A 27,763-nucleotide genomic window follows, 5' to 3' on the forward strand; every position below is an offset into this window, starting at 1 on the left:
CCTTGAAATTGCTACTGGTATCATGGTCATCCTCCAGAAAATTCTTGTTAAAAAGGGCCTGAGTAAAAGGTAGGGGGCAATATATTTGTTATAAAAGGATGGGCTAGTTTTTGGGTGAATTGACTATTCCTTGCCAGAATTAAAAAGTTGGAAAATGAGATTTTGCAGGAGGTGGTTGTCAAGGAAATTGTAGGCTGAGGTGATTGTGTAGTCAATGGCACCTAGTTTATTCTTTCATTTGACAGATGCTTTGGATCTCTGCTTTGGGCGAGGCTCTGTGCTACCTGCTAGGCATACAGCTGTGCCCATGACAAAGGCAGCCACTGCACTTAAGAAGTGTGTGTTCTCGTGAGAGATGCAAATGTTAAAAAGTGCAAGCCATCATCAGTTATTTAGTTCTAACTGGGGCAAGTGCTATGCCAGGAAAGAGGCTGGAGAGAGTGAAAAATAATTTTACTAAATTCACTGTATTGCTGAAGGTTGGCACCATCTTTTAGCCTGTGTTGTCCAATGTGGACAACACTAGCCACAGGTATCTATTGAAATGGAAATAATTGAAATTAAATAAAATTATATATTCCGTCCTCATGGCACTAGTCACATTTCAGTTGCTCAATAGCCACATGTGCCTATTGTCTGGGCTATAGGATTATACCAGAATTACAAAGTAAAGTAAGAGGGTCCTTAACTGTTAATTCCTTAGAGAATAGAAGATATCTATATATCTATGTATCTGTATCTATATCTGTCTATATATATGGACCAAAATAGTCCACTTTTGGCTGCAGGCCAAGGTACAAATCTCATCTTAGGCTGGCCTTCAAAATGAGGAATGGGGCTTGGTTTTAAACTAGAGATAGATTTCTTTTTCTTTTAGTATTATGAATATTGAGGTTTTGCATTCTTACAGTGTTCATTTTTATATTTATGAGCAATTTGTCCATAGTAACTAGGGGATCTTTAAGATTTTTTTTTTCCTCTTTATTTAAAACACCTGACTGTGGGGCTTCCCTGGTGGCGCAGTGGTTGAGAATCTGCCTGCCAATGCAGGGGACACGGGTTCAAGCCCTGGTCTGGGAAGATCCCACATGCCGCGGAGTGACTAGGCCCGTGAGCCACAATTGCTGAGCCTGCGCGTCTGGAGCCTGTGCTCCGCAACGAGAGAGGCCGCGATAGTGAGAGGCACGCACACCGCTATGAAGAGTGGCCCCCATTTGCCGCAACTAGAGAAAGCCCTCGCACAGAAACGAAGACCCAACACAGCCATAAATAAATAAATAAATAAATAAATAAAAAACAAACAAACACCTGACTGTACAAAATAAACCTCCTGTGGTTTATAGAGATGAGAAATGTTGGAAACTGTTCCCTTGAAATAACATAGCAGACTTTGGACCCTCCACAGCCGAGAAAACTAACCTCGACTTCACTACAGCCAAGCTCCATTTTTCCAAGTACATGGGAAAAAAGAAGAGACTGAAATGTGAGTACAGAAGGAAATCAGCTGTGATGGTTCAGTACCCTTGAAGTTGACACTAGTGGGAGACTTTATTAAAAATGTGCAACCTGAAACGGAGGATTAAAAAAATTAATATGTTATGGTAGGGGATATGCTTTTGCTGTCACACCTAAAGGTCACCCTTTGAGGGGAGCTGAGGTGGCTGCCAAGACCCATTGATTTCTCTCAGTGCTGAAACATCCTCCGGCAGGTGTCAGCTTGGCTGCTCCAAGACATAAATATGGAAAGTTAAAGGGTAAGTCAGAAAGAGAAAAACAAATATCGTATATTAACGTGTATATGTGGAATGTAGAAAAATGGTGCAGGTGAACCTATTTGCAGGGCAGGAATAGAAACACAGACCTAGAGAACGGACGTGTGGACATGTGGGGGGGGGAAAGGGAGGGTGGGACGAATTGGGAGATTAGGTTTGACATAAATACACTACCATGTGTAAAATAGATAGCTAGTGGGAACCTGCTGTATAGCACAGGGAGCTCAGCTCGGTGCTCTGTGACGACCTAGAGGGGTGGGATGGGGGGGTTGGTGGGAGGGAGGTCCAAGAGGGAGGGGATCTATGTAAACATAGAGCTGATTCACTTCACGGTACAGCAGAAACTAACACATCATTGTAAAGCAATTATACTGCAATAAAAAAAAAAAAAAAAGGGTAAGGAAGAGTGGCTCAGGGGATCCCGCTAGGAGATGGTGAGACCGTGTCAGTATTTGTTCTGAACAAACATGACGTAAATTTTTACATAAGCAGCACAACAAACATGCTTCTATGAAACAAACAAGTATTTCCCTTAGAGGAATACAGCTTCTCAAGTCTCTAGGGTAACAAAGTTTTAAGATCCTGTCTGGGTGTATACAGTTCTTTTAATTTGTCTCTGATGAGGTTGTTTTGCCTTGTTAAGTAGGTTATTTTCCTTAATGACCTTAATGCTGCCTTTATTTTTCTTGTACAGTATTCATCTTCACTTTCGCCCTGTGCTCCAGCCATGGCAATCCCTCTGCAATTCTCCAAATATCCCATGGGCATTCCTGCCTTCCGAGGTGATTTTGCTCAGTGGCTAATGTTTTGGATTTTTTTTCTTCAAGTTTCTCAGAAAATGAGGAAAGAGGGATAAATAAGGAGTAACATGATGTGCTGTCCCCGGGGATGGTCATGGGGATTTCCCAAGGGGCCCTGCGGAGGGAGCCATACCTACCTTAGTGCTTCTCTCATTTCCATGTGGGTTCCAAACCTGAGGTGCTGACGTTCATGCTATACTATTAACAAGTTAAAAATGCTAGAACTGTCTCCTAAAAGATAGGCAAGTGAGGGAAACTGGTTTTAGCTAGTATGGTGTGTGTGTGTGTGTGTTTTTAACCCCTTTGTACACTGGTAGTTGTAAAACTAATCTTTCCCCTCCCCTTTCCTGTGTTCTTTCTGGTGTTAGTGGGTGTTTCAGGTACAGCAGGATGGGAGAGGGGCAAAGAGAAGTATCTGTGGGGGGGGTGGACCTTTCCAACTGCCCTTCAACCCACATAATTTGCTTATTGTGAATATTCATAAATGCATAATGATAACATTTCCTGAATGCTAAATCATGCTAATAACCCTTATCAAGTAGAGGAAAGATCTTTATGTCCTAGAACCATCAACAAATTATTTAAACCTGAGAGCTTTACATCATATTAGATTAAGTTATGTGTGTTAAAATTCTCCAAACAGCAAGTATAAAGATACTGCCTTATACATAAAAGAGGCATTGATATTTTAACCTATTTATTGTTATATAAAATAAATTTATTGGGCATTTTAGAGTTAGTTTTTTCTCCTTTCACCGAATTGAGAAAGCAAGTAGCCAGATTTTTTTTTTTTTTTTTTTTTGTCTTTGAAGAGGCATGACTATTCAGATTTTGCTGCGAAAGATATTTTCCATCTAAAAATGGTTGCATATACTGGTTGGTGATACATGGATTTTTTTTATGACATTGTAAGTTTTCAGAATTTATTTGAGGTCTCTCTTACATACTTAGAATGATTGAGGTGCAAATCTACATGGAAGCAGAGGAATTAACCAAATGGTGTTAGAAGGCCGTTTCTAACCATTGGAACACAAGCTTTTTGTGGACAGACAGGAGCTCCCTACCTAAGCCCGAAACAGGGGAGCCACCTGGTGGACAACGTGAGAACTTCATTTTCTGGGGGTAGTTATAAATGCATAGACCATGTGCAATCCCTGCTTTTTTACTTTTAAGCTTAGGTAGATTTACTTATATATTTAAATTAGTATGCTTTACATGTTTAATTGCTGGGTAACTTTCCCACTTCATACAAATAACAGGCTCTGATATAAGGAGAAGGAACATTAGGATACCATGAAGATCAAGTGAGAACAACAGTCAGTCCAAGAAGTAGAGGCTTTTAGTTATTCCATTTCATGTTTTGTCTTTCTGCTTTCACAATTCATTGTTCAGCTTAACCGTGTTTATACATAGAAAATAGCTTTTATAAATACTTTCAGCTCCCCTCCAGCTACTTGACTTCCTATCTCTCTCTTCGCCTACACTGCCAAACTTCTTAACAAGGTTGTTTACACTTGCTGTATGCACTTCCTTGCCTCCCATGCACTCCTTAGCCAACTTTACTCTGTCTTCCTCCCCTGACACTCCATTACATTGTTCTCATCAGAGTCACCAGTCACCTTCTTGTCACAAAATCTTGTGGATGTGTTTCAGCTTTTATCTCCCTTGACTACTTGGGAACGTTCTACATGGCTGATCACTCCCTCCTTCTTGCATCACCGCTTCCCTTGATTTTGGGGACATCCTCTGGACATTCCTGGCCTTCCTCTTACATCTCTGGCTTTTTCTTCTCAGCAGTTTTTGCAGGTTACCCTTCCTCTACTCTTCTATTAAAGTCTGGTGTTTCTTAGGGTTCTAGCCCAGGCTCTCTTCTCTTACTGCATCCTCTCTTCCTGGGTCATCCTGACCATGCTAATGGTTTCTATTGCCCCCTCTATGCTGTTGAATCCCACATGGATATCATTGGTCCAAGTGTGTCTTTCTATCCCTGAATGACCTCCACTCCCCACACATCCCTCCCAAGGACCCCCCCGGCATTGCACTCTGGGGGTCTCTCAGCCACAGCGAGGCCAGCACGTCTCAAACTCTGCTCATCTCCACCCACATCTCCTGCCTGCCCTCCACGACACCTCTGCTATCCCTACTTAAATGAACGAATGACAACTCAGAGCAATCCAAGCAAGAATCCTGGGGTTATCCTTGATTTTTTCCCCTAAGCCTCCACCTCTAAGCAATTACCAAGTATCGCTGGGTCAGCCTCCTAAATATCTCCCTAAGAGATCTCCGTCCCCACAGCTATGGCCTTAGTTATTTATCTCCCTGGTTAGTGAAAAATCTTTCCTTCTCCATATACCCTTGCCCCCCTCCGAAGCACAGCAGCTTGGTGACCTTTCTAAACGTAAGCCTGGTCATGGCCATTCTGCCCACGTAAAGCCCTTCCAATGTTTCCCATGGCTCCTCCTGCAAACTTCTTAACTTCGCCTGCAGAGCCCTTTGCGACCTCCTCCCGTCCAGCTTCGCCTCTCATCGCCTTCCTCTTTCAGGCACAACCCCAGACACACCGAACTTTTCCCTCAGTGGCACCAGTTAGGCTGTCATGCTGAGCAGTTATACAGGCCTTCCCTTCTGCTGGCACCCCTGCTCCGCGGGAGCCTTTGTTCACACACTGCATTGGGCACTTCACCACAGGTGTCAGGCCTTCAGGATACCTTTTCTGACGTGGTGCCTTCTCCCGCCCCTCCCGCCTCATCAAGGTTAGGATCTTTGCCACGTGTTTTCCACAGCACCCTGTTCTTCCCCTAACATAACACTTTCATTGCTTCTTTATCTCTTTCCCACTAGACAGTCTCTCTTACTTAAAATAACGAGGTAATGAATTTTAACACAGCCATTTTAAATCGAGCCCTAATTAATAAATGATAGACATTGGGTATATAAGGTGAACTCAGAGAGCATCTCATCCAGTCTTCTTGTTTAATAGAAAAGGAAACAGGAGTTAATGATATTCCCAAGGTCACACGGCCAATTCATAATTTGTTAATTGTCTTTGCACTGCAGACATCAGCCACAATGCCTGTCCTTTCTATATTTTTGACGGATTCTGCTTTTCTCTACAAGAAGCTTAGAAAGCCTTAGCTGGGATGAAAGCATGGTTTAAACTCTGTTTTGGTAGACTTTTTTTTTTTTTTTTTGCCTGAGTTACAGGGAACAGGGACTCATTTGGGCTTTTTGCAGGTGAGACTATAAATGACAATGCAAGCAACACAACTCCTGGGAAGAAGGGAAGCCACAGACTCACAGAAGCTCCGGCTAGAAGATCATGGCAGATCAAGGAGGCTTTAAGGCACTGTGTTATCTTTTCCTCTCTCAGGAGCAAGAATTCAGAATTTTCACGCTAGTGCTGTAGCCCTAAGTTCAGGTCTCTCCTCGCTCTTTCTTCCCTCTGTTTCCTAGCATCTCTTTTTGTGAGCAACTGAGGCTTTTCGAATTTCCCAGGCTCACTTTCTGAGAGAGTACATCTGATTGGTTTGACTAATTGGTGTCATTGCTGCCTGGAGTCATAGGTCACTGGCCCCCATTGAGTGGCCACTCCTGGGCCAGTGTGATGCTTGGTTTAACCACTTGTGGCTGGGGAGATGGGTTTTTAAAGCACAGAGCAAAGCCATCCCAGCTCAAGGTCAGCCTGACACTGTTTTCTTTAGCAGGGGTCTGTGGACTTGGACAGGGTCATGCAAGGCTTGGCAAATGGTGTTCTGGATCTTTTACATGGGGATAATTCAGAGTTCCTCTAAAAATGTGGAGTTTTTGGTTTGCATAGCTAAGGCCTAAAAAAATACCAGCTACTGAAATATTGGAATTGAAGTTTCTGAGAGTCTGATTTTCACAGTCATCTATTCTGGAAAGAAATCTGAGGCCTGCCTAGGAAGAGCAGCATGACATTCACAAAATTGAATGGGTTTGGTGAATGTATGGTGAGTTTTTCCAGGCGTATATATTTATAAAGTTGATTTAAAAATAAGAATATAAGAGTGATGGTATTTGACATTCAGAAGAAATGTTTTGACAAGTGTATGTGATGATTTAGTGGTACGTAATCCACTAAGTATACAGGAGTGAAGCTGAGGTAATAAATGTATGTCTTTCAAGGAAGTGATACTTATTGCTGTGAACTTGCTGTTGAGTTTCCGTGTGCACTCACCTGTCACTCGTGCTTTTGCTCTAACTCACATAGCTGGATCATTATTTTCAAAGATGCTAGGAACGTGTGAAACTTGAATGGATTCTGGACTTTTAAAAAAGCTGTAAAAGTTGTTTTGGGACATTTAAGCAATTTAACATGCACCGCAGTCAGATGAGATTACTGAATGAATGCCAACTTTGTTGGGGGCAATGATAGTAGAGTGGTTACTTAGAATGTCCTTATTTTCATGATACGCCTACTGAGGTATTCAGGATGATGTATACACAGACAGATGGATAGCAGTAGATAAGTTGATTAAGCCAACATGACACAATATGGAAATTTGGATGCTATTATTTTAACTTCTGAGCAGCATAATTTTAAAAACAAACATATATAAAGCATGAGGAAAATGTGTGGCCAATAGTTTGGTGTTGTGGATGGCTTGAGTTTGAGATCTGAAATTTGAGCAAGTCTCACATTAGAGAAAGCAGGTCTTGACATTTCCTTGGAGTAACAGTAGTCTAGTCTTTAACCAAATGCCCTACTGGATTTGGGCCACCAACAGTGAGTACCTCATTAATGACTAAATCTCTAAACAGTCACTGTGGAGGGAGCTGAGTTGGCTGCTGCTTGATTTAACTGTTAATAAAAGTAGCACATTTCATTTAATAGCTGCCTTACCCTCATTAATAAAAAAAAAAAAAATAGGTGGAGAGTACAAGGCAGTTGCCCCTTTGACAATGTCTTGCTAATAGCTATTTGGCCATTGCAAGCGACACTGAAACTAGAAGTCACGCCAGTGTAAATGGGTGCCTATAGAGCCACTGGGTAGGATAGTTCTGCACAAGCCATGAGGCACTCCTAAAGGGGACAGTTTCAGTCTTTTTAAAAGCATTATGATTTGGCAGAGAATAAAGAATAAATGTCCTTGGTGAAAGGACATGTCTAGACCAGATGCAGTACGTCTGTCATTGGGCCACAGGGAATGCTATGCACATAGAAGACAGTGTGAAAGGGGCCCCTGGAGTTGTGCAACACAGGGCCAGATGTCACAAGAAACCACTTGCTTACTGAAAGTCTCAGCGCTGCGGCCGTTAAGCAGCTGAAGCCATTTTGTGATCAGTTCACCCTGATGTTGGACCTTTGTTATTGCATCTACACTCTTATTCTGGCATTTTTGCAGATTTATTTTTTGGGTGAATCAAGTAGCCAATAATTTAAGCAATGCAATCAGTAATTTCTTAAAGTGAAACCTTACCAAGTAAATTCCAGAATGGATTTTTAAAAATATCCTTCTAATATTAGTAACTATCTCTATAGCCTTTGTCTGCTCCGGGGTTTGAGGCATCCTACATCCTTCAAGCCATTGTAAATAATCTTTTTGAAATGGAAATAGCACGAGTTGGTGAAGCAGAGGTTTTTATAGAAGCTTGTTCTGCGTGTGGCTTGTGGCACTCAAGATAGTTGTATGAAGTTGGATTTCAGGGTCATTCATTACACAAGGAAAGTTACTTTGAGATGCTAGAACTTTTAAACAATATTTTTTTTGTGATGATGACCATCTACTACCAAAGTTTCATCTGAAGTGCAATTAATTACCCTTGTCACCTTGCTAAAGGTTGATATCACTCTTCTGTCCTTTCTTATTAGATCTGTTGACATAGAGGCAGATGATCACAATAATGGGAAGGAAAGAGCAGAGGGCAGGGAAATCAACAGGCAGGGACTTATTGTTTTATTGAATGGCTCTTTTGTCAAAATGCCTGCAAGAGAATTCTCAGGATACCAGTATCACCACACACACCTAAATTCATAAATCTTTCTGCAGTTGAATCATATTTTTAAAATTTAGCTCAGGGTTTTCTATTATTCAGCTCACTGGTGTTGAGGCAATTTTGTTGACATTTTCTGTAAGTGGATTAGGCTTACAGTGATTTGCCCAAAGCAGATAGACGGCTTCTTAAACAGAGTACCCTGGCAGAAATCTATCATATGGTATCTTCAGAAATATAACAGTCCTGTCACAAAAGATAATGTTTGTCATTAATTTCTTTTGGTGACAGATGATTTCAGTTCATTTTTAATTTCTCATCTGGCTTAAATGAAACAGCTGTTTAAAACTTTTTATTCCAACAGTGAGCAATGCTTCTGTGTTTTACACTGAACAGTGTTGTAACTTCTAAATTACAAATAAGAAAATAGACTTTTGGAGGGGGGAAGATTACACGTTCTGGGGTTTTCCAAGGAAAGTTCCCACATCAATGCAATTGTTACTGTTTTTATTTTAAACATTATGAGATTTTTCAGAGGGCTAATGGGTGATCAATCCTGAATTTTATTCTCAGTAATGGTTTATTCCCCCTGACTTTACCAACTTGTCTTTTTTAAGCTTCAAAGTGCTTATGTTTCCTCACAGTTTAGAAGGTAAAATACAGTAGACATCTATAACATTACTGATATATATATAATGTTACTGATAGTGAAACATTGCATTTACTGAACGCTTTAAATTTTCTGTTTATAAAATAATAGTAATAGCTAATAATCATTAGAGTTTGCCATGTATACCAGGCATTATTCTAAATGATTCACATGTATTATCTCTCTTAATCTTGCTTTTAAACCTAGAGGTGGGTGCAGTTATCATAGGCATTTTATAGGTGAGGAAACTGAGGCATCGAATGACCTTGCCCAAGGTCAAAAAGCTAACACTTGGTGGATTTGAACCCAAGTAGTCTGATTGTGCAGGTCATACTATATGTTCACCTGTAGAATAACAGTATGGTTATGGTTTAAAGCCTCTAGGCCAAATTGTTATTATATGACAGAAATGTGGAATCCTTAGAATCAGATATATTCCTTCATCACTCCTGGAGTTCTGGTTCTGCTCTCAACTCGTGTGTACCATCCTGGGCAGCCATCTTATGTGGGTGACTTTTAGGGTTCATGAGTACTGCAAGGAGAATCAGTATCCTGGGGATCTGAGAACTAACTGATGAGTTTTTACGTTGTAGCATTCTTCAAAAAGGTTTGACATAAATACACTACCATGTGTAAAATAGATAGCTAGTGGGAACCTGCTGTATAGCACAGGGAGCTCAGCTTGGTGCTCTGTGATGGCCTAGAGGGGTGGGATAGGGGACGGGGTGGAAGGGAGGTCCAAGAGGGAGGGGATATATGTATATGTATAGCGGATTCACTTCATTGTACAGCAGAAACTAACACACCATTGTAAAGCAATTATACTCCAAAAAAAGAAAAATGTTCAGCTGGTACTTGTAATGGATTGATTCATTTATAATCTTCTTTTTTGGACCTGATCTATTAGCGCTTATGATGAGGTCTTTAAAATGAAAACCAGTCATCTTCTCCACACTTTCCCTACTCATGAATCTTCTATCATTGCTTTTGCATTGCAGTTTTCTGAAAATTTGGCTCAGATTAAAATTATTAAATTATTCCAAACTCTGTACCCATATTGAAAGCAAAGGTCAGACATCAAAGTATGAGCTCAAAAGTAGTATTTATGTGAGTCTATCAAAGCATTTTTGAGGGTCTATGAAAGCATTCGTGAGGGTCTATCAAAGCATTTTTCTTTTTAAAACCAAATAAGTCTTAAGCTATTTTTTTCTTCTCTACATTTCTAAGACCTATTAGATGACATGAGCAACATAGCATGTAATGCACCTAAACACAAAGAAAAATAATGCAGTGAAGAAAAAGCAGCTGTTGGTCTGGGAAGCAGGCGTTACTAGTTATTTCCTTCACACTTATTTTCTGTGTGAACTTGGGCAATATATTTATTTAGCTATCTTGAGTCCATTTCTTCATCTATATATTTATGAAAACGTTATAGCTGTACTTCAAAAATTTGAAATAATTACTAAGAACTCTTACTTAGCAGAACAAAATGATACTGTCATTAAATTAAACTTTATTGAGTATTTTCCACTTTCAGTGGTTTTTTTTCCCAAGCATAAATTTCAAGGAAACAAAGTAAATTCTAAGTAAATAAAATACGAGGAAAAATGGGATATATTAGACTATTTTGGTACTGTGTCATAGAGGCAGTATCCTTCCAGAACACTCTCCCATACTCTCTATATCTGTATCTGTAATACTGTAGAAGGATTGAGGACTCAAGGTGAGCATCAGAAGATCCTTACATCGTATTTCACTGATTGTAAGGTGAAGAAGCCTCTCCATCTTTCAAATTGTTGTTCAGTTGTCGCTTTTATGAGGAAGCCTTGACTGATCCCCTAGAATACCCATTCTCACCGCATCACATTCCTTTCCTTTAAGCACACAGCACAACTTGCAATTAGACGTAACTTTCTTTTTGTGATTTTTTTGATTTTTGCCTGTGTCCCTCACGAGACTTAAGTTTTATGTGGGCAGGAGGGGATCTGTGCTCACTGTGGTATCCCCAGAGTCTAGCCTGACGGTTCTTAATGGGCACAGTACTGACCCCTAGAGGGTGTTTTGGAACATTGTAGACGTGACTGCGGGGGATTCTCCTGCCATTTAGTGGGAGTGGCCAGGAATGCTGGCTGTCCTGCACTGTGCAGGACGGTGCAACATAATGAAGAACTGCCCTATGTCCTGCAAGACTTTCTCAAGTCCTGCTTGACTACACCCTCTAAAATACAAATCAGAGTACTTTTGTAAATGATGTTTATTTAACAAGAAGTTATGTGAAAGGCCCAGTACATGAGGAAAAGGTAGTTACCGAGAGGGAAGCCTAAATGAATAAAGACATTATTTCCAAATTATTGAATAATGTATTTGCTCTGGGCACTCTGTCCACCTGATTGTATAATTGCTATACAGTAATACTGGAACAAACTGAAGTGAGATATTCATTTTAATATGATACTTTATTATTGATAATCCATGATAAGCATCCCACAGTATCCTGCGAAGTAGAAGCTGATATTGTCAACCACAAGGAAAATGTCCTTTGAGGTACTTTTGAAGATTTGGAAAATTTAGTGGGGTGTATGGACTTTATTTACTTCCTCACTTGTGGAATTATCAGACTTTTTCTCCATGGTGAGACTCTGTACTCGTCTTGACATATTATCCCTATCTTAATTAAGGTTATTTCCTTCCTTCTTTTATTGTATGTAAATAAGTCTGGACAGTTGCCATTATTTATTTTTATACTAGTGTCTTTGTGGTACATCTGCATTGTCATTTTCCTGTATCTTGTGTGTGTGGAAAGGCATCTGATCTTATCTCTCTTTTAAATTTAAATGAATTCATATTAAGTAAGTACAGGCATTTGTCTACTTCATTATGGTTTCTTGTGTGCCTGCCTGGGCGTTTACGTATTGAAATACATATTATTTTATTTTAAATGACCATTCTTATTTCTCCTTATATTATAGCTAGTATACTACATTTACTTAATTTTTAATAATGTATATAACTAGGTTATATTATTTATGACTTTCATTTTAGAATAATAAAGGAAGCCTTACAAAATATTTGTTTTAAAGGATCTTGGTTTTGATGGGGTGACAACCACAGGTGAAGACAAAGTCTGGCATATGGTAGATGTTTAATAAATATTTGCTTGATGGATTGATAGATGAATAAGGCCAAAATGAAGGCCCAAGTCCTAACTGATAGCTAACAAAGACCACCAGTGTTCCTAAATCAAAGGGAGAAAGCAGTTCATATATACATAGCTTAGAACAGGATACAATAGGGACAATAAGTGGGAATTGGAGACATTAAATTCCATACTTCTTTATATGATCTGGTCAACAAAAGCATCTCAATGCAATAGGTTTTATTGATGAATGCAGGTGTTACCCATCAATACTACCTGTCATCAGCACTGTTGTTACTTGATTATTATTAATTTTGTATTATTATTATATTATTATTTTTTCAGCTTTATTGAGATATAATTAACATATAACATTATGTAAATTTAAGGTGTACAAGGTGATGATTTGATATATGTATATATTATGAGATGGTTACCGCAATAAGGCTAGTGGACAAATCCATTACCTCACGTAGTTACGTTTTTTTTAATGGTGAGAACTTTTAAGATCTACTCTCTTAGCAACTTTCAAGTATACAAAACAGTATTGTTAACTGTAGTCACCATGCTGTATATTAGATCTCCAGAACTTATTCATCTTGTTACTGGAAGCTTGTACCCATTTACCACCTTCACCCATTTCCCCCAACCCCCTAGCCCCTGGCAACTACCAATCTACTCTGTGTTTCTATTAATTTGGTTTTTTGAGATTCCACATATAGTCTTTCTCTGTGTGCTTATCTCACTTAGTATAATGCCCTCAAAATTTATCTATGTTGTTGAAAATGGTAGGATTAACTTCTTTCTCATGGCTGAATAATATTCCATTTTACACACACACACACACACACATATAAATATATATATAATCTCCATATATATATTACATCTTCTTTATCCATTCATTAGTTTGATGGACACTAAGATTATTTCCATGTTTTGGCTATTGTAAATAATGCTGCATTAAACATGAGAGTGCAGGTCTCTCTTTGAGATCCTAATTTCATTTCCTTTGGATATATTCCCAGAAATGGAAATGCTGGATCATATAGTAGTTCTATTTTTAATTTTTGGGGGAACCTCCACACTGTTTTTGTGTATGACTGTACCAATTTACATTCCCACCAACAATGTGCAAGTGTTCCCTTTTCTCCACATCCTTGCCAATGCTTATTACCTCTTGTCTTTGTGATAAAGCCCATTCTAACAGGGGTGAGGTGATATTTCATTGTGGTTTTGATGTTGATATTGAGCACATTTTCATGTACCTGTTGTCCATTTGTATATCTTCTTTGGAAAAATGTCTATTCATATCTTTGCCAATTTTTTAGTCAGATTATTTTTTGCTATTGAGTTGTTATATATTTTGAGTTATTACATGCATATTGAGTTCCTTATGTATTTTAGATATTAACCTCTTATCAGATATACGGTTTGCAGATATTTTCTCCAATTCCATAGGTTGCCTTTTCATCTTCTTGTTTGTTTCTTTTGCTGTGAAGAAGCTTTTTAGTTTGTTGTAGTCCCACTTGTTTATTTTTGCTTTTTTTTTGCTTGTGCTTTTGGTGTTATATTAAAAAAATCATTGCCAAGATCAATGTCACGTTTTTTTTCCTATTTTTTTGCTAGTAATTTTATGATTTCAGGTCTTACATTTAAGTTTTTAATCCATTTTGAGTTAATTTTTGTGAATGGTGTAATATAAGGCTGCAATTTATTCTTTTGTATGTGAATACCCAGTTTTCCTAGCACCGTTTATTGAAAAGACTATCTTTTCCCCATTGAATATTCTTGGCTCCCTTGTCAAATATTAGTTGACCATATATGTATGTGTTTATTTCTAGACTCTCAATTTTGTTCCATTGGTCTACATGTTTGTTTTTATGCCAGTACCATACTGTTTTGATTAGCTATGTAATATAGTTTGAAATCAGGATGTATGATGCCTCCAACTTTTTTCTTCTCTCTCAGGCTTGCTTTGGCAATCTGGGGTCTTTTGTTGTTCCATACTAATTTTAGGATTGTTTTTCTTTTCTTGTGAAAAATGCCATTAGAGTTTTGATAGGGATTGCACTGAATCTATGGATGGCTTTGGGTAGTATGAACATCTTAATAATATTAATTCTTCTGATCCATGAACATGGGATATCTTCCCGTTTATTTGTGTTTAATTTCTTTCATCAGTGCCTTGTAATTTTCAGTGTACAGATCTCTCACCTCCTATGTTAAATTTATTCCTAAGTATTTTATTATTTTTGGTGCTAATGTAAATGGGATTGTTTTATTTATTTCTTTTTCTGATAGTTTGTTGTTAGTGTATAGAAACACAACTGATTTTTTTGTATGTTGATGTTTTATCCTGCAACTTTACTGAGTTCATTTATTAGATCTAACAGGTTTTTTTTGATGGAGTCTTTAGGGTTTTCTATATATAAGATCGGATCGTCATTTTACTTCTTCCTTTCCAGTTTGGATATCTTTTATTTATTTTTCTTGCCTAGTTCCTCTGGTTAGGACTTCCAGTACTATGCTGAATAGAAATAGTGAGAGTGGGCACTCTTATGGCACTCTTGTCTTGTTCCTGATCTTAGAGGAAAAGCTTTCAACCTTTCACTGTCGAGTGTGGTGTTACCTGTGGGCTTGTCATATATGTCCTTTTTTATGTTGGGGTACATTCCTTATATACTCACTTTGTTGAGAGTTTTTATCATAAAAAGATGTTGAATTTTGTCAAATGCTTTTTATGCAACTATTGAAATGATCATACAATTGTTATATTTCATTCTGTTAAAGTGATGCAATTATATTATTATTAGTGATTAGTATTTAAATACTATTAAACTACTTTATTTACATATAGTATTATATATACACACACACACACACACACACACACACACACATACACAAGGACACAATAATGGTCTCCTCTATATTAAAAACTATTTTTAAAAAACATGGTTAGTACAAAGGCTTTCTGCTTAAGATGCAGTTAATTACCATTTTGAAGTAAATAGGATCCTTCATTCCTTCAACACTCAAGTCAGTCAAGATTTCCTGATAAGAAAGGTATTGTAACAAAGCAGGATGTTATTTGAGAAAGACTTGTGGAAAAAGAAAATCTTATTTGTCAGGTCTTAAAACATATGCTTTCAAATTTAACTTTCAAATATAATTTTCATTATGTTGAATTTTAATAGAGTATGACTTCATTTTTTTTAGAACCTTTTGTATGGCTGTGCTTATTAAACATGTCATTCTGCTTTATTCTGTAATGTTCTGTGGTCTTGTTGGCATTGAATTATTCTTAAAATTTCTTTGAAGTATCTTCTACATTTTGTAAATTATTCTTCCTTCAGATCTAGATTCTCAGATACTAAAAATATTTACTTATGTTCTCTTTCCATAATCTTCAGAGATATCTGATTAATTGGAGTTTCTGACCAATACTAAAATGTATCAGTCATAAAACTAATTTAAAAAACAACTTTATAAAGGGCATAAAATCTAATGGCTCAGGTAAACATGTCCAATGTAATTCACTTTTTGTTCCTATAAAAATGAAATAGTTTAATTGCATTATGTGATAAAGATTTGAAAAGTAGTGTTTTTTCCTTTGTTTTGAGTTCAGAGTTTCAGGAGAAGAGTAACATAAAAAGCTCCAATAAGTCAATACTCTTAGACCAGAACTGCTCTACAATTATTCATCCATATTTCTTGAATGTTCATAGAGTAAAAATTCAACTTCTTAAGTGGCGAGTAGAATGCAGTTGAAATATTTGGTGGACAAGATCTTGAAAACTAATAAATCTGAGCTTTAATAACTTTATGCAATGAAAACTTCTATTTTTGTGCAGTTGAGGTATTTTGTACATAATTTCCCTAATGGCTGCATCTTTATGCCTGTAACTCTTGCTAACATGTTGTATACATTCCCTACAAAACTAGGCTTTCATTCTGGAGAGCAAGAATCCCAGGCCATCTTTGCATAGTTTTACCCAATATTCCAGTAATGTAACATCAAGAGAAATGCATCTGTCATGACATCAACACATTTTTGATTTGCTATTTTAATTTCTCAAATGAAGGACATTGTAATAGTTGTTTCTACCTCTTTTGAGCAAAACATTTACCCCCTTTAGATAATACAGAGATTCCCCAAAAGCATGCTTTTTGAACTGTTAATACAGTGATAGTACACAGCCCACCACAACATGGTCATGTCCACCAAATGGAGCTGGAACAAATAAAGAGGTGCTAATACCACCATGCTGTCTGTGGCGGACTTTTGTTGCAGTATTATCAAGGGGTGGCTCTAGCTGTGGGTGTGGATGATCATATGGGAAGAATTTCAGGGGAATCAGTCAGCCGTTGAATGTGTGCTGAGAAATACCCATCCACGCCTGCCCGGTGACAGAGCTGCATTTGTTTATATGCGTAGTTGTGTATATGTGAGGGCCTCTCCATTCCCAGAGTCTCAATTAACTGCTTTAAATATTTGTGGTGTGCTCTGAGACAACCCACACATTTCCTTCACACGTGACAAGGACACTAGTTATGATGTTTGACCACTCTTTCGTGCACTAATATCACAAGGGATAGGGCAGTTCATGGGAAAAATGGGTATTTTAAGAGCCATGGATGTCGATGTCTTTTGTAAGTTACTCTGCCAGATTGTAGCCAAAACTATTTTCAAACAATAGAAGGAAACTGCATTTCTTGGTAAGAACAGGAATAACACAAATTCTAAATGTCTTTTGATAGATTATAAAATATAGTTATTAAATAACTTACAAATATATAACTAATAGATAACTCACATTTAGAAATCTAGCCTCTTTTATGGTTTTGATATAATGAGATAATATGTGCAAATTGGTTTACATTTAGTATATTAAGTGTTCAAAGTGTTAGCCTCTGTTTAGTGTTGTGATAGCATTTTATTGTCAGTAATAATTTATTAGTAGTAATAAAAATTGTGGTGGTATGGTAGTATATCAGTCCCATTTACAATCTAATTGCATCAGATATTTCTTGATTTCTAGATGATTTATTTTAATTGCAGTTTAGTGACATTGGAAGGATTTGGTTATGAGTGCTTAATGTCTCTTTTAAAAAAAATTCATTAATCATTACTAATTTTTAGGTTCAAAAATCTCTGTAGTGATCTCTCTATGGTTTTCTATGATTCCAAGTGTTACTTTTTAAATGTGTTGAGATTTCCATGGAGTATGACATTTGGAAGTCAAATAACTGTGGAGGCTGAACTGGTAGTCATTGCTGTTGAGACTTTTGATAGTCCTGTTGTCCCATCAGCATAAGTCTGCCTGAGGTGCCCTCTATTACTCTTACTTTTCTTTGGATTAAAGCAGTCCTTCTCATTTTTTTCCCCCTGAAGCATCCCTAGTACCAGAGAAGAGAAACTAAAAATTCCCATGAGATTGCTAGTATATTGAAATGTTGGCAACAGCTTGACATTTCTTTCAAGTTGGGTATTCAGTGGTCAAATTGTCCATTAATTTTACATTCCAGGCCATAACAATCCCAGATTTATTTTCCCAGGAGATGTTACAATTTATATACCACCAAGTAAAATGAATTCTCTTGGGCTTCTCTCCTTTCTGCCTCTCTCCCAAGACCTCTGCTTGAGGAGAATTTCTGAGCATATTCTTTAGAAATGCCCTGTTATATTACTCCTTAAATGCAGACTACACACCAATACTTTTAAGCGGCTTAGCTGATCTGAATACCTAATATGTCTTCTGGGAAATGATACACAGGACAGAGGTGTTTTGAGGGAGGAGATGTGGTATAAGCTGGCTAGTTAGGAGGAGTCTGAGAGGGAGTGTAACAGAGTAGAGAGAGGAATGCTAGTTGGTCAGCGGAAATCACTGCACGCATGGTGGGAAAAAGTCAGCCCTGAAAACGAATGCCAAGATGGGGTTGTTAACAATAAACTTCACCCCCTTTACAATTTTGCCTAGAATGAGACTTTTCTGCTTCTGCTAACTTAATCGAGAAGACTCAAGGAGTTTAACCACAGAACAGAAAGATGACCTCTATGCCTCCTTCTTAAAAAAAAAATTGAAAACAACATTTTTACATCAGTGTTTCAATGGAAACTCTTCATAATTTAGTCTTTCATTTTTTCTTCTTCTGTTAGTTAATAGCTTAATTTCTTTTCCAATTTTTTTCTGCCTGTATCGTACAGCCAGGGCGTGTTGTCTCCTGGTTATCAGGAGATGATGTCCTTGTGTTTTTGTGCACTGGCACAAACTGTCTTCTCCAATTGGCCTTTCTTTTCTAGAGAGACTGACTTCTATTTACCAGAACTGACACAGTCTGGCATTTAGGCCTGGATCCCACCTCTCAGAACCGATGAGATGACATTCTGGCTGATTAATTAGATATGTTTTATAACCTGCTGCAGGAAAAGTGACGTGAGAGCATTATTCATTAGTAGTATCAAGCCTGATATTTTTGCATGTTTTACTCCTCTCTTGCAATTAGGGAAGATGCCAGTTTTGCTTTTTTTATGCTTTAAAAATGCCTGATGAAAACTTTAACACTAAAAGAAAAGGGAGGATTTAAAAGTAATACTCAAAATGAGTGTGGGTATAACCTGTTTATTCATACAGTTTTTTTAAAGGAATCTTTACGTTTGTAAAAGCAGTAGCAATATACATATCTCTGTAAAAACAGACTCTTGTAGATGCATTTTAAACAGGTTAGTAAAATGTGTGTTAAAATATGCACACTATCAAGATATTTGTTTCAGTAATAGAGTATGTTAATTGCTTTTCATATCACCTTATAGCATAGTTTACTTGTGATTATTTAAATCACAAATAGCTTTTCTTTCTTTTTTATTTTTAAACATCTTTATTGGAGTATAATTGCTTTACAATGGTGTGTTAGTTTCTGCTTTATAACAAAGTGAATCAGCTATACATATACATATGTCCCCATACCTCTTCCCTCTTGCGTCTCCCTTCCTCCCACCCTCCCTATCCCACCCCTCTAGGTGGTCACAAACCACTGAGCTGATCTCCCTGTGCTATGCGGCTGCTTCCCACTAGCTATCTATTTTACATTTGGTAGTGTATCTATGTCCATGACACTCTCTCACTTTGTCCCAGCTTACCCTTCCCCCTCCCCATATCCTCAAGTCCATTCTCTAGTAGATCTGTGTCTTTATTCCCATCTTGCCCCTAGGTTCTTCAAGACAATTTTTTTTTTTTTTTTTAGATTCCATATATATGTGTTAGCATATGGTATTTGTTTTTCTCTTTCTGACTTACTTCACTCTGTATGACAGACTCTAACTCCATCCACCTCACTACAAATAACTCAATTTCATTTCTTTTTATGGCTGAGTAATATTCCATTGTATATATGTGCCATATCTTCTTTAACCATTCATCTGTTGATGGACACTTAGGTGGCTTCCATGTCCTGGCTATTGTAAATAGAGCTGCAATGAATATTTTGGTACATGACTCTTTTTGAATTATGGTTTTCTCAGGGTATATGCCCAGTAGTGGGATTGCTGGGTCGTATGGTAGTTCTATTTTTAGTTTTTTAAGGAACCTCCACACTGTTCTCCATAGTGGTTGTATCAATTTACATTCCCACCAACAGGGCAAGAGGGTTCCCTTTTCTCCACACCCTCTCCAGCATTTATTGTTTGTAGATTTTTTGATGATGGCCATTCTGACCAGTGTGAGATGATATCGCATTGTAGTTTTGATTTGCATTTCTCTAATGATTAATGATGTTGAGCATTCTTTCATGTGTTTGTTGGTAATCTGTATATCTTCTTTGGAGAAATGTCTATTTAGGTCTTCTGCCCGTTTTTGGATTGGGTTGTTTGTTTTTTGGATATTGAGCTGCATGGGATGCTTGTAAATTTTGGAGATTAATCCTTTGTCAGTTGCTTCATTTGCAAATATTTCTCCCATTCTGAGGGTTGTCTTTTCATCTTGTTTATGGTTTCCTTTGCTGTGCAAAAGCTTTTAAGTTTCATTAGGTCCCATTTGTTTATTTTTGTTTCCAACAAATAGCTTTTCAACATTTTTTGTAATCTTTAAAACTGTGAGGAAGACAGAAGAATATTTTCATAGTTTTTACAGGAGATAAAATGGCCCAGGGGGAAATTGTTGGAGCTAAAAGCAAAACTAAGATACTCTGACTTTTCTCTCCGCCAACGTATCTTGGTGCATGTTATCTTCCTGTAGACTCTGTAGATCCCATCTCTAAGTTCTGTCCGACTGTGCCACCTGGTTAATGATTGTCTTTTTATCCGTGTTGTTTCCATGGGTGACAATGACTGACTGGGAGTCTTTACTGTGCTTTGTAGAGAGCACACAGTTTGCCTTGAAGGGATGCCATATCATGTAGCGGTTAAGACTACAGATTCTGGAGCCAACTGCTGGACTTTATTTCAACCCCAGCTCCACCACTTAGCAGCTGTGTGAGTCGGGAAGGAGGATCACTCTGGGCCTCCATTTTCATTGTAAACTTAAAGTAAGAAAAGAGCCTATTTTGTGGGGATGTTGTGACAAATAATGAACATTTGTAAAGTATGAAGAAGAATGCCTGTAGAGAGTGAGCACTTTCTATGTTGTATTATTATCATTATCGCTTCAGGATTGCATTTTTCAAAGTGGATGTGACTTTTTTTAACGTCCAGAGGGGACTCATTATGCTTATACTCCCCAAGTCCTGCTTGTGTCGTGCATATTTTTCCCTTAGAAAGTCCATCTCTATCTGAAAGAGTGTTCATTCTCTAGTCTCTAGTTTTAGTCTAAATTATAAACGTGGTGTGTGGAACAGGGCACAGAACCGAGAGGCAGAAGACCTGGACTTTAGTCCCAGCTCAGTCATTAACCAGCTGTGACCTTGGGTCAGTCACGTCACCTCATCAGGCTCAGCGTCTTTTCTCCTCATGAGAAGGCTAAACTATACAACTTCCAAGTCTACTTCTAAAATCCCAGTCCATGATTGAGGTTGGGGGTAAGTTCACCTTAACAAAAGTATTAGGCAAAGTTATACTTATTCATCCCATATATTTAAAGGCTCTTGTTTGAAAGATTTTATGACATGAGATAGAACTGGCAAGTGCTTGTACAGATTTTGAAGAAAGAAGTATTCCAAGGCATTTTTAATGCAAGGCCTTTTTAATTTTAGGGTCCTCATACACCCTAAGGTAAAAGCTTTCATCAAATTAAAGAGATCAAACAGTGTATGATGAAGTACCTTGCATAAAATAGGTGACTTACCATTTCTCGAAGTCTCTGCTCTGTAGAGGAACTCTCCAGCAGCTCATGTAACCTCCAGTTTCAAGGTCACACTCTCAAGCATTGTCGTGAGAATGGAGGGAGAGACGGAACTCCTTCCTCTTTTATCTGTACACAACGGAAACATGTTCTGGCTTCCCCACACTTACTCCTTCAGCCCCTTGGGCCAGTGTCAGCATATACACTTGATCATTATAGCAATGAACTAAAACAAGAAAAAAAATAATGGGAAAAGATCTTTCTCAGACTGATATAACTGACAACTGATGACTTCCTGTGATCCTCGTTTGCTTTTTTGTTTTGATTGACACACTAAGCCTCTGGAGCCTCTCTCCATCAGCCAGATGGGAACATTGTCCTTAGGATAATAGAAAAGAACATGAGTAACTAGGAACTTATCAAAAGGCAGGCTGCAGCGATGACCCAATATACTAAAAACCAGCTTACCAAGCATAAGGGTGTGTGATTTACTTTACAGAGATTTGCTTTGTAAGCTCTCGTACGCTAAGAAGCTGATTTAATTTTCAGTTCTTTGAGGAAGAACTTCTTCCCTTGTTTTCTGCCAAGCCTAGGAATGCTGGGCTGGGTGGTTTAGGAGTTACAGCAGTGTGTAGTCTCGAACCCTGGTGATGGAAGGGCTGATTGTCCTTGGTATGTCCAGAGAAGGGTCCCCAGATGGTGTTCCTTCCTACAGGAAATCTCCAGAGGCTGCCAGCAACTACAGAGAAAATGGGGAAGGCTCAGGTTGAGGTCCTTGACCTAAAGAGCAAAGACCCTCAATAATGCAAGAAAAGTATGTTGGAAAAGTGGGCTCTCGAGTCTGAGTCTGTTTCCTCGCTGAGCAACAGCATGAAGGATATAGAGTGATGTCACTTAGGATCTGCCTGACCCGTAACATTCTTCTTTGGTGTCTATTTCTGCCTGTTTGTAGGGCCAAGGAGATCTGTTGAAGAATGCCAAGAATGAAGCTATAGAGAACATGAAGCAGATCCAGTTGGCGTGCTTGTCTTGTGGCCTTAGTAAAGCCCCCAGCAGTGGTGCCGAGGCCAAGAGCAAGCGCAGCCTGGAGGCCATAGAGGAGAAGGAGAGCAGCGAGGACAATGGGAAGCTGTGACCCTGAGCGCCAGCCACACCTTCACCCAGCCTTCCTGCCAAGGACTCTGGTTTTTCCTTCTGGTTTTCTTTCTTTAAGCTTTTTAGAAGTTCACAAAAAGATGCCCTCTCTTGGGTATTGGACATAAACAGATATTTTCACAATGTCAGTATTTTAACGTAGTTAATTTATCTAAGTTAAAACCTTTAGTAGCAGTGTTTTAAAATTCTGAGATGTGTGTACACACTCACGTATGGATGTGGGCGGAAGTGTGTGTATGTGTGTGTGTGTGTGAGAGAGAGCGAGCGAGAGACAGAGACAGAGAGATAGAGAGAGAGAGACAGAGAGGGAGAGAGAGAGAGAGAGAGAGAGAGCAAAAGAGAAAGACTGAGAGATAGGTGGGGACGGGAGAGAGAGAGATTGAGATGCTGTTAAAATCTATTCTGTGTTGCATTATTCATTTAGTAAGTTATTACTTTATCATTTTGGGACAAATTTGTTAATCTGAAATTCTAAAAAGCACTTAACTACAACCTGTTGCTGTGTTTAATTTTACTTCTCTACCTTTGTCATTTAATTTGGAGATCATAACACAGCTTATAATTGAAGGAAGCCAAATTTATCGTGCATAGATGTTTTAATAGATTAAATATAGATTAGACAAATTCCTAAGAATCACAGTAGAAATAAAAATGAATGAAGGATAAACAACTGATCAGAATTCCTGGGAAGATCAGCAAAGTCTTCAGTTAGTGAACTCTTTAAAATATTTATTAAATAAAATCAATTTTTAGAAAGTTTTCTGTAGTTGTTCACTTTTCAGTGGAAAAGCTGATCATAAGTGAATTTATACCCACTTATGTGGTACTCTGAAACACCATGAAAACTCTGTTGAAATCAGGATTTTGATGTGACAACGATATTCAGTTATGAAATTTCAAGGTTGTGATTTATAGGAAGGTCTCATTCTTCCTAACTGGGAATCTTAGCATTCATTTTCTATAACAGACATGGGCAGCTAGGAGGTCTTGGCTTTCATTGCATTTAATTGAGTACTACATTTAAATTTAAAGACATTGTTCAAACAATATCATATCATCACCTTGAGCTGATATAAATTCTGTGGGTCAGATAACGTTGTGATGATTTAAGGACTAACTAATTACAAAGTATCTATGATATAATTTTAACACATACAGAAAAACATACACACAAAAGAAGCAAATGACTAATTAGGGTACATTTATAATTGCATCCAGATCATTTTTACCCTAATATCTTCAGAAAGTACTTGAGTGTAATATGTTTGTTACCTCCAACAGAACTAAATGTTCTATGGTTATGAAAATATATCTATTTAAAACATTGCTTTTATTTTGAAAAGCTTCTTAATTAATTTGGTTAACAAATATGCTAATTCGGGGGAACCTAGGGAAGATCATTGCTGAAATTATGCAAATATAAACATCTTCTATAGCAACTGTGTTAAGTTATTTCTGACTTCTTAACACTATTATGTTCATGTTGCACATTACTGAGAGAGTAAAGATATGAAACAACACTTTTATTGTTCTCTTTTATTGTGAATTAATTGAAAAAAGAACGATAATGAAAATGAGTTACTATATTAAAAATATCTTACAGGATATGATATTTCCATGGACCAGATATGACGATATTTCTCCCTAGGTTTAAAACTGGGCGCTTGGGAAGACACATGATCTCATTTGAAGGTAGGTTTCCAGTGGTACTACAATAGGCTGAAAAAGTGTCTTTACCCTCTATTATACTTACCCTTCACAGTGGAAGGAATAGTGGAATGCAGATATCTAAGCCCCTTATGATGAAAAAGAGGTGATATAGACAGAAACAAAACCCTCCTTGCATTAGCCAATTGGTTGGTTTCACCTATGGACCTCTTCACCTCCCTGAGTACCACGTGGAGAAATTCATGTCTTTACAGAGAGGTGGGAAGAGAAGCTAAAGGGTGGCAAACTTTCAAAGAATATTTATTCGTGTCTTTACTTGAGGGTCAAATCCAATCCTTGAGAGTGACTTCTCTAGTTTATTCCATTTGTCCTGGGCCTCCACGCACACTTAGGCTCTAGTACCCAAATATTCTTGAGAACATGATATGATTCCACCTCATCTAGTGCTCGTTCTGGTGTCAGCCACTCTCTGCTCCGCTGTGCTGGGTATCCTTGAGGTAGGGATTGAGGTGTGGGGCAGAGAGGAGCTTTAGATTCTGAGAGTAGAGAAGTTGCCAGGGAAGAGGTCTTACCTCCTGATGGAATAGCAAAAACAAACATACAACCTTTATTCATTATTATATTCTACGAGTGTCTGCTTTTTTTCCAAACTTGAACTTCTGTAGAAAAAGTCCCCTTCTCTCCACTTAGCTTTTGGCAATGCTAGGAAGGCACGGTGGTAGATATTCATTCTATTTTTGTTTATTAATTTTTACATTACCCAGGGAATTTGAGGTGGCGATGGTAGGTATTATCACTGATATTTTGTAGGTGAGAAAGCCAAAGGCCACTGATATAGTAAGTGGAAGAACTGACTTTGAATTCTGGTCTGTCCAAATTTTGTGCAAGAGTATTTATTCAATGATTTTGATTTTTAATTTAATTCTCAAAACTTTAAACTAAACCATTAACTCTTTCCTTTACAACCACAAATTAAAAAAACTTCATCTTATTTTCTTATAATAAAATATTAATGATCAATATAAAAATGCAAAAATAGAAAAATATATAAAAAATAAAAATCTCCCACTATTACATTTAGATTTATACCTCTTAGACACTGTTTAACATTTCTTTATACATATAAATGTGCTTTCATTTTTAACAAAAAATGAGATCATATTATATAAACTGTTTTGTAACAGGCTTTTTACAACAATAAAAACAATACATCATGGAGATCTTTTTATGTCAATAATATATATATGTACACTGGAGCTCTCAGCCTTTGAATTGAATCTAGTCCATAAATGACATATTTTATTTGGGCACTGAATTTTTTCAAAAAATTCTAAACAATAGACAACTTTTAAACATGAGGAGATTTCACATAAAAACTTCAATTTTCTACTTCTTTTAAAATATTAGGTACACTGACAACACTAGACCCTCCCCCACTTCTTACTTGGCATCAATTGATTGGAGTTGCCCTCTTCAAAAGGCGCATGTGCTATCCAGTTTGCCAAAGAGCCTCTTTACTCATTTATGTTACATCTTGCTCCTGTGGACATCTTAGGTGGTGATCCTTGATCCAAATCATTATTTATAATTATGACATAGTGTCTTTCTATATGGATTATCATGACATATTTAACCCATCTCCTATTGCTAGACTTTTCTTTCCTAAATTTTTTGTTATATAAGCATTGCAGTGATGAAAATCCACTTTTGCAAAATTTCCATATCCCAGAGTCTTTAGGATAAATTTCTAGAAGTGGAATAATTGGTCAAAGAATAGATATATTTTTTAGGGATTTTGTGATACATTGCCATATAGTCTCTGGAAAACTTGTCCAATTTAATTTCCTACCATAAGTTTATGAAAGTGCTCAAATCTTGGCTAATACTAAATTTAATTTTTTTTACTTTCATCTTTGCCAGTCTACTAGGTTAAAAATCTTATTTCTCTTTATCTTTAGTCTCTAGTGAAATTGAACACATGTTAGTATGTTCATTGACTGTAAATAATCTCATAGAGATTGTCTTTGTTTTCTGATCATTTTTGGGTGTGGTGGTAAATTTTTATCTTTTATTATTTATTTTTAAGAGGCATTTACTTAAGAATCTTAACCCTGTGTTTGTCATGTGTGTTGCTAATGTCTTTTGATGTAGAGATCCCTAATTTAATCCAAGTTATGCTTTTTTTCCCTTTATGGTTAGTGTTAAGACATCTTTGGCCTGGATGTTCATGAAGATATTCTCTTATATTACCTGCTAGTAGCTTTCTTGTTTTCCTTTTCACATTTAAATTTACAAGTCCCCTAAAATTGATTTTTGTGTATAGCGTACGGCATAGGCCCAATTCTATCTTTTCCCAACATGGATAGTCAGTTGACCCAGTCCATTTATTGTAAAGACTGTCCTTTGTCCATGACTCTACAGTGCCACCCTTGTGAAAAATGAAGCACGCATGTATGTGTGTGTCTCTTTATGGAATCCCTATTCAGTTCCATTGGTCTATGTCTGTCCTGGCAATATTACTGTACTGTCTTCATTGCTATAGTTTTATAATGTTTTGATATCAGAGAATGTGGGCTCCCACTTCTCTTCTTCTTCAGAATTTTCTTGGTTATTTTTGGCTCTTTTATTTTTCATATGGATTGTAGAATCAGCTTGTCAATTTCCCTCAGGCACCTCCTGGAATTTTGGTTGGTATTACACTGAAAGTATGGTATCATTTTGGGGAGTTCTGATAAATATACATATTAATTGTTCCAATCCATTCATGTGGTATATTTCTCCATTTTTAAGACCTTATTTAATTTCTCTTAATACAATTTTATAGATTTCTGTGTAAAGGTTTTGCACATCTTTCATTAGATTTATTCCTAGGTATTTGATGTTTCTCTTGCTGTTAGAAATAGTAACATTTTAAAATTTAAATTTCCAAATTGCTTATTTATGGTATATAGAAAATACAATCGATTGTTTTGTGATGGCCATGTATAAAGTAAACTTGCTAAACTCACTTCTAATTACCTCTGTATCATTTTGGATTTTATAGGTACATAATCATGTCATTTGCAAATAATGAGGTTTTTTTTTTTGTTTGTTTCTGATCCTTATACATTTTGTTTATGTATTTTATTTGCTTTTCTTGCTTTGTTGAACTGGCTAAAACCTTCAGTACAATATTCAATAGAAGTGATGTTAGTGAACATTCTTTCTCATTCCCAATCCATTCCCAATCTCAGGGGAAAGTTTCCAATATTTCATCATTAGTTATGATGCATACTCTAGATTTTGGTAGATTTTCTTGGGGAATTAAAAAAATTTTAAATGTAACTTTTGCCATTTATATAGAGATAAAA

General features: G+C 37.2%; 1 protein-coding gene across 2 annotated transcripts in view; it reads left to right on the forward strand.

The window, feature by feature from the left end:
• Window positions 1-24,258, forward strand: part of PLCL1 (phospholipase C like 1 (inactive)) — a 383,765-nt gene extending 359,507 nt beyond the window's left edge. For both annotated transcript variants that reach the window (XM_059928416.1, XM_059928417.1), the window contains one exon: window positions 22,543-24,258. In XM_059928416.1, coding sequence (XP_059784399.1) covers window positions 22,543-22,725 — 183 coding nt within the window. In that variant the 3' untranslated portion in view covers window positions 22,726-24,258. The remainder of the gene's footprint in view (window positions 1-22,542) is intronic.
• Window positions 24,259-27,763: the final 3,505 nt, after the last annotated feature.

The sequence above is a fragment of the Balaenoptera ricei genome, chromosome 7 (genome assembly GCF_028023285.1).
Source record: "Balaenoptera ricei isolate mBalRic1 chromosome 7, mBalRic1.hap2, whole genome shotgun sequence".
Classification (NCBI taxonomy): Eukaryota; Metazoa; Chordata; class Mammalia; order Artiodactyla; family Balaenopteridae; genus Balaenoptera; species Balaenoptera ricei.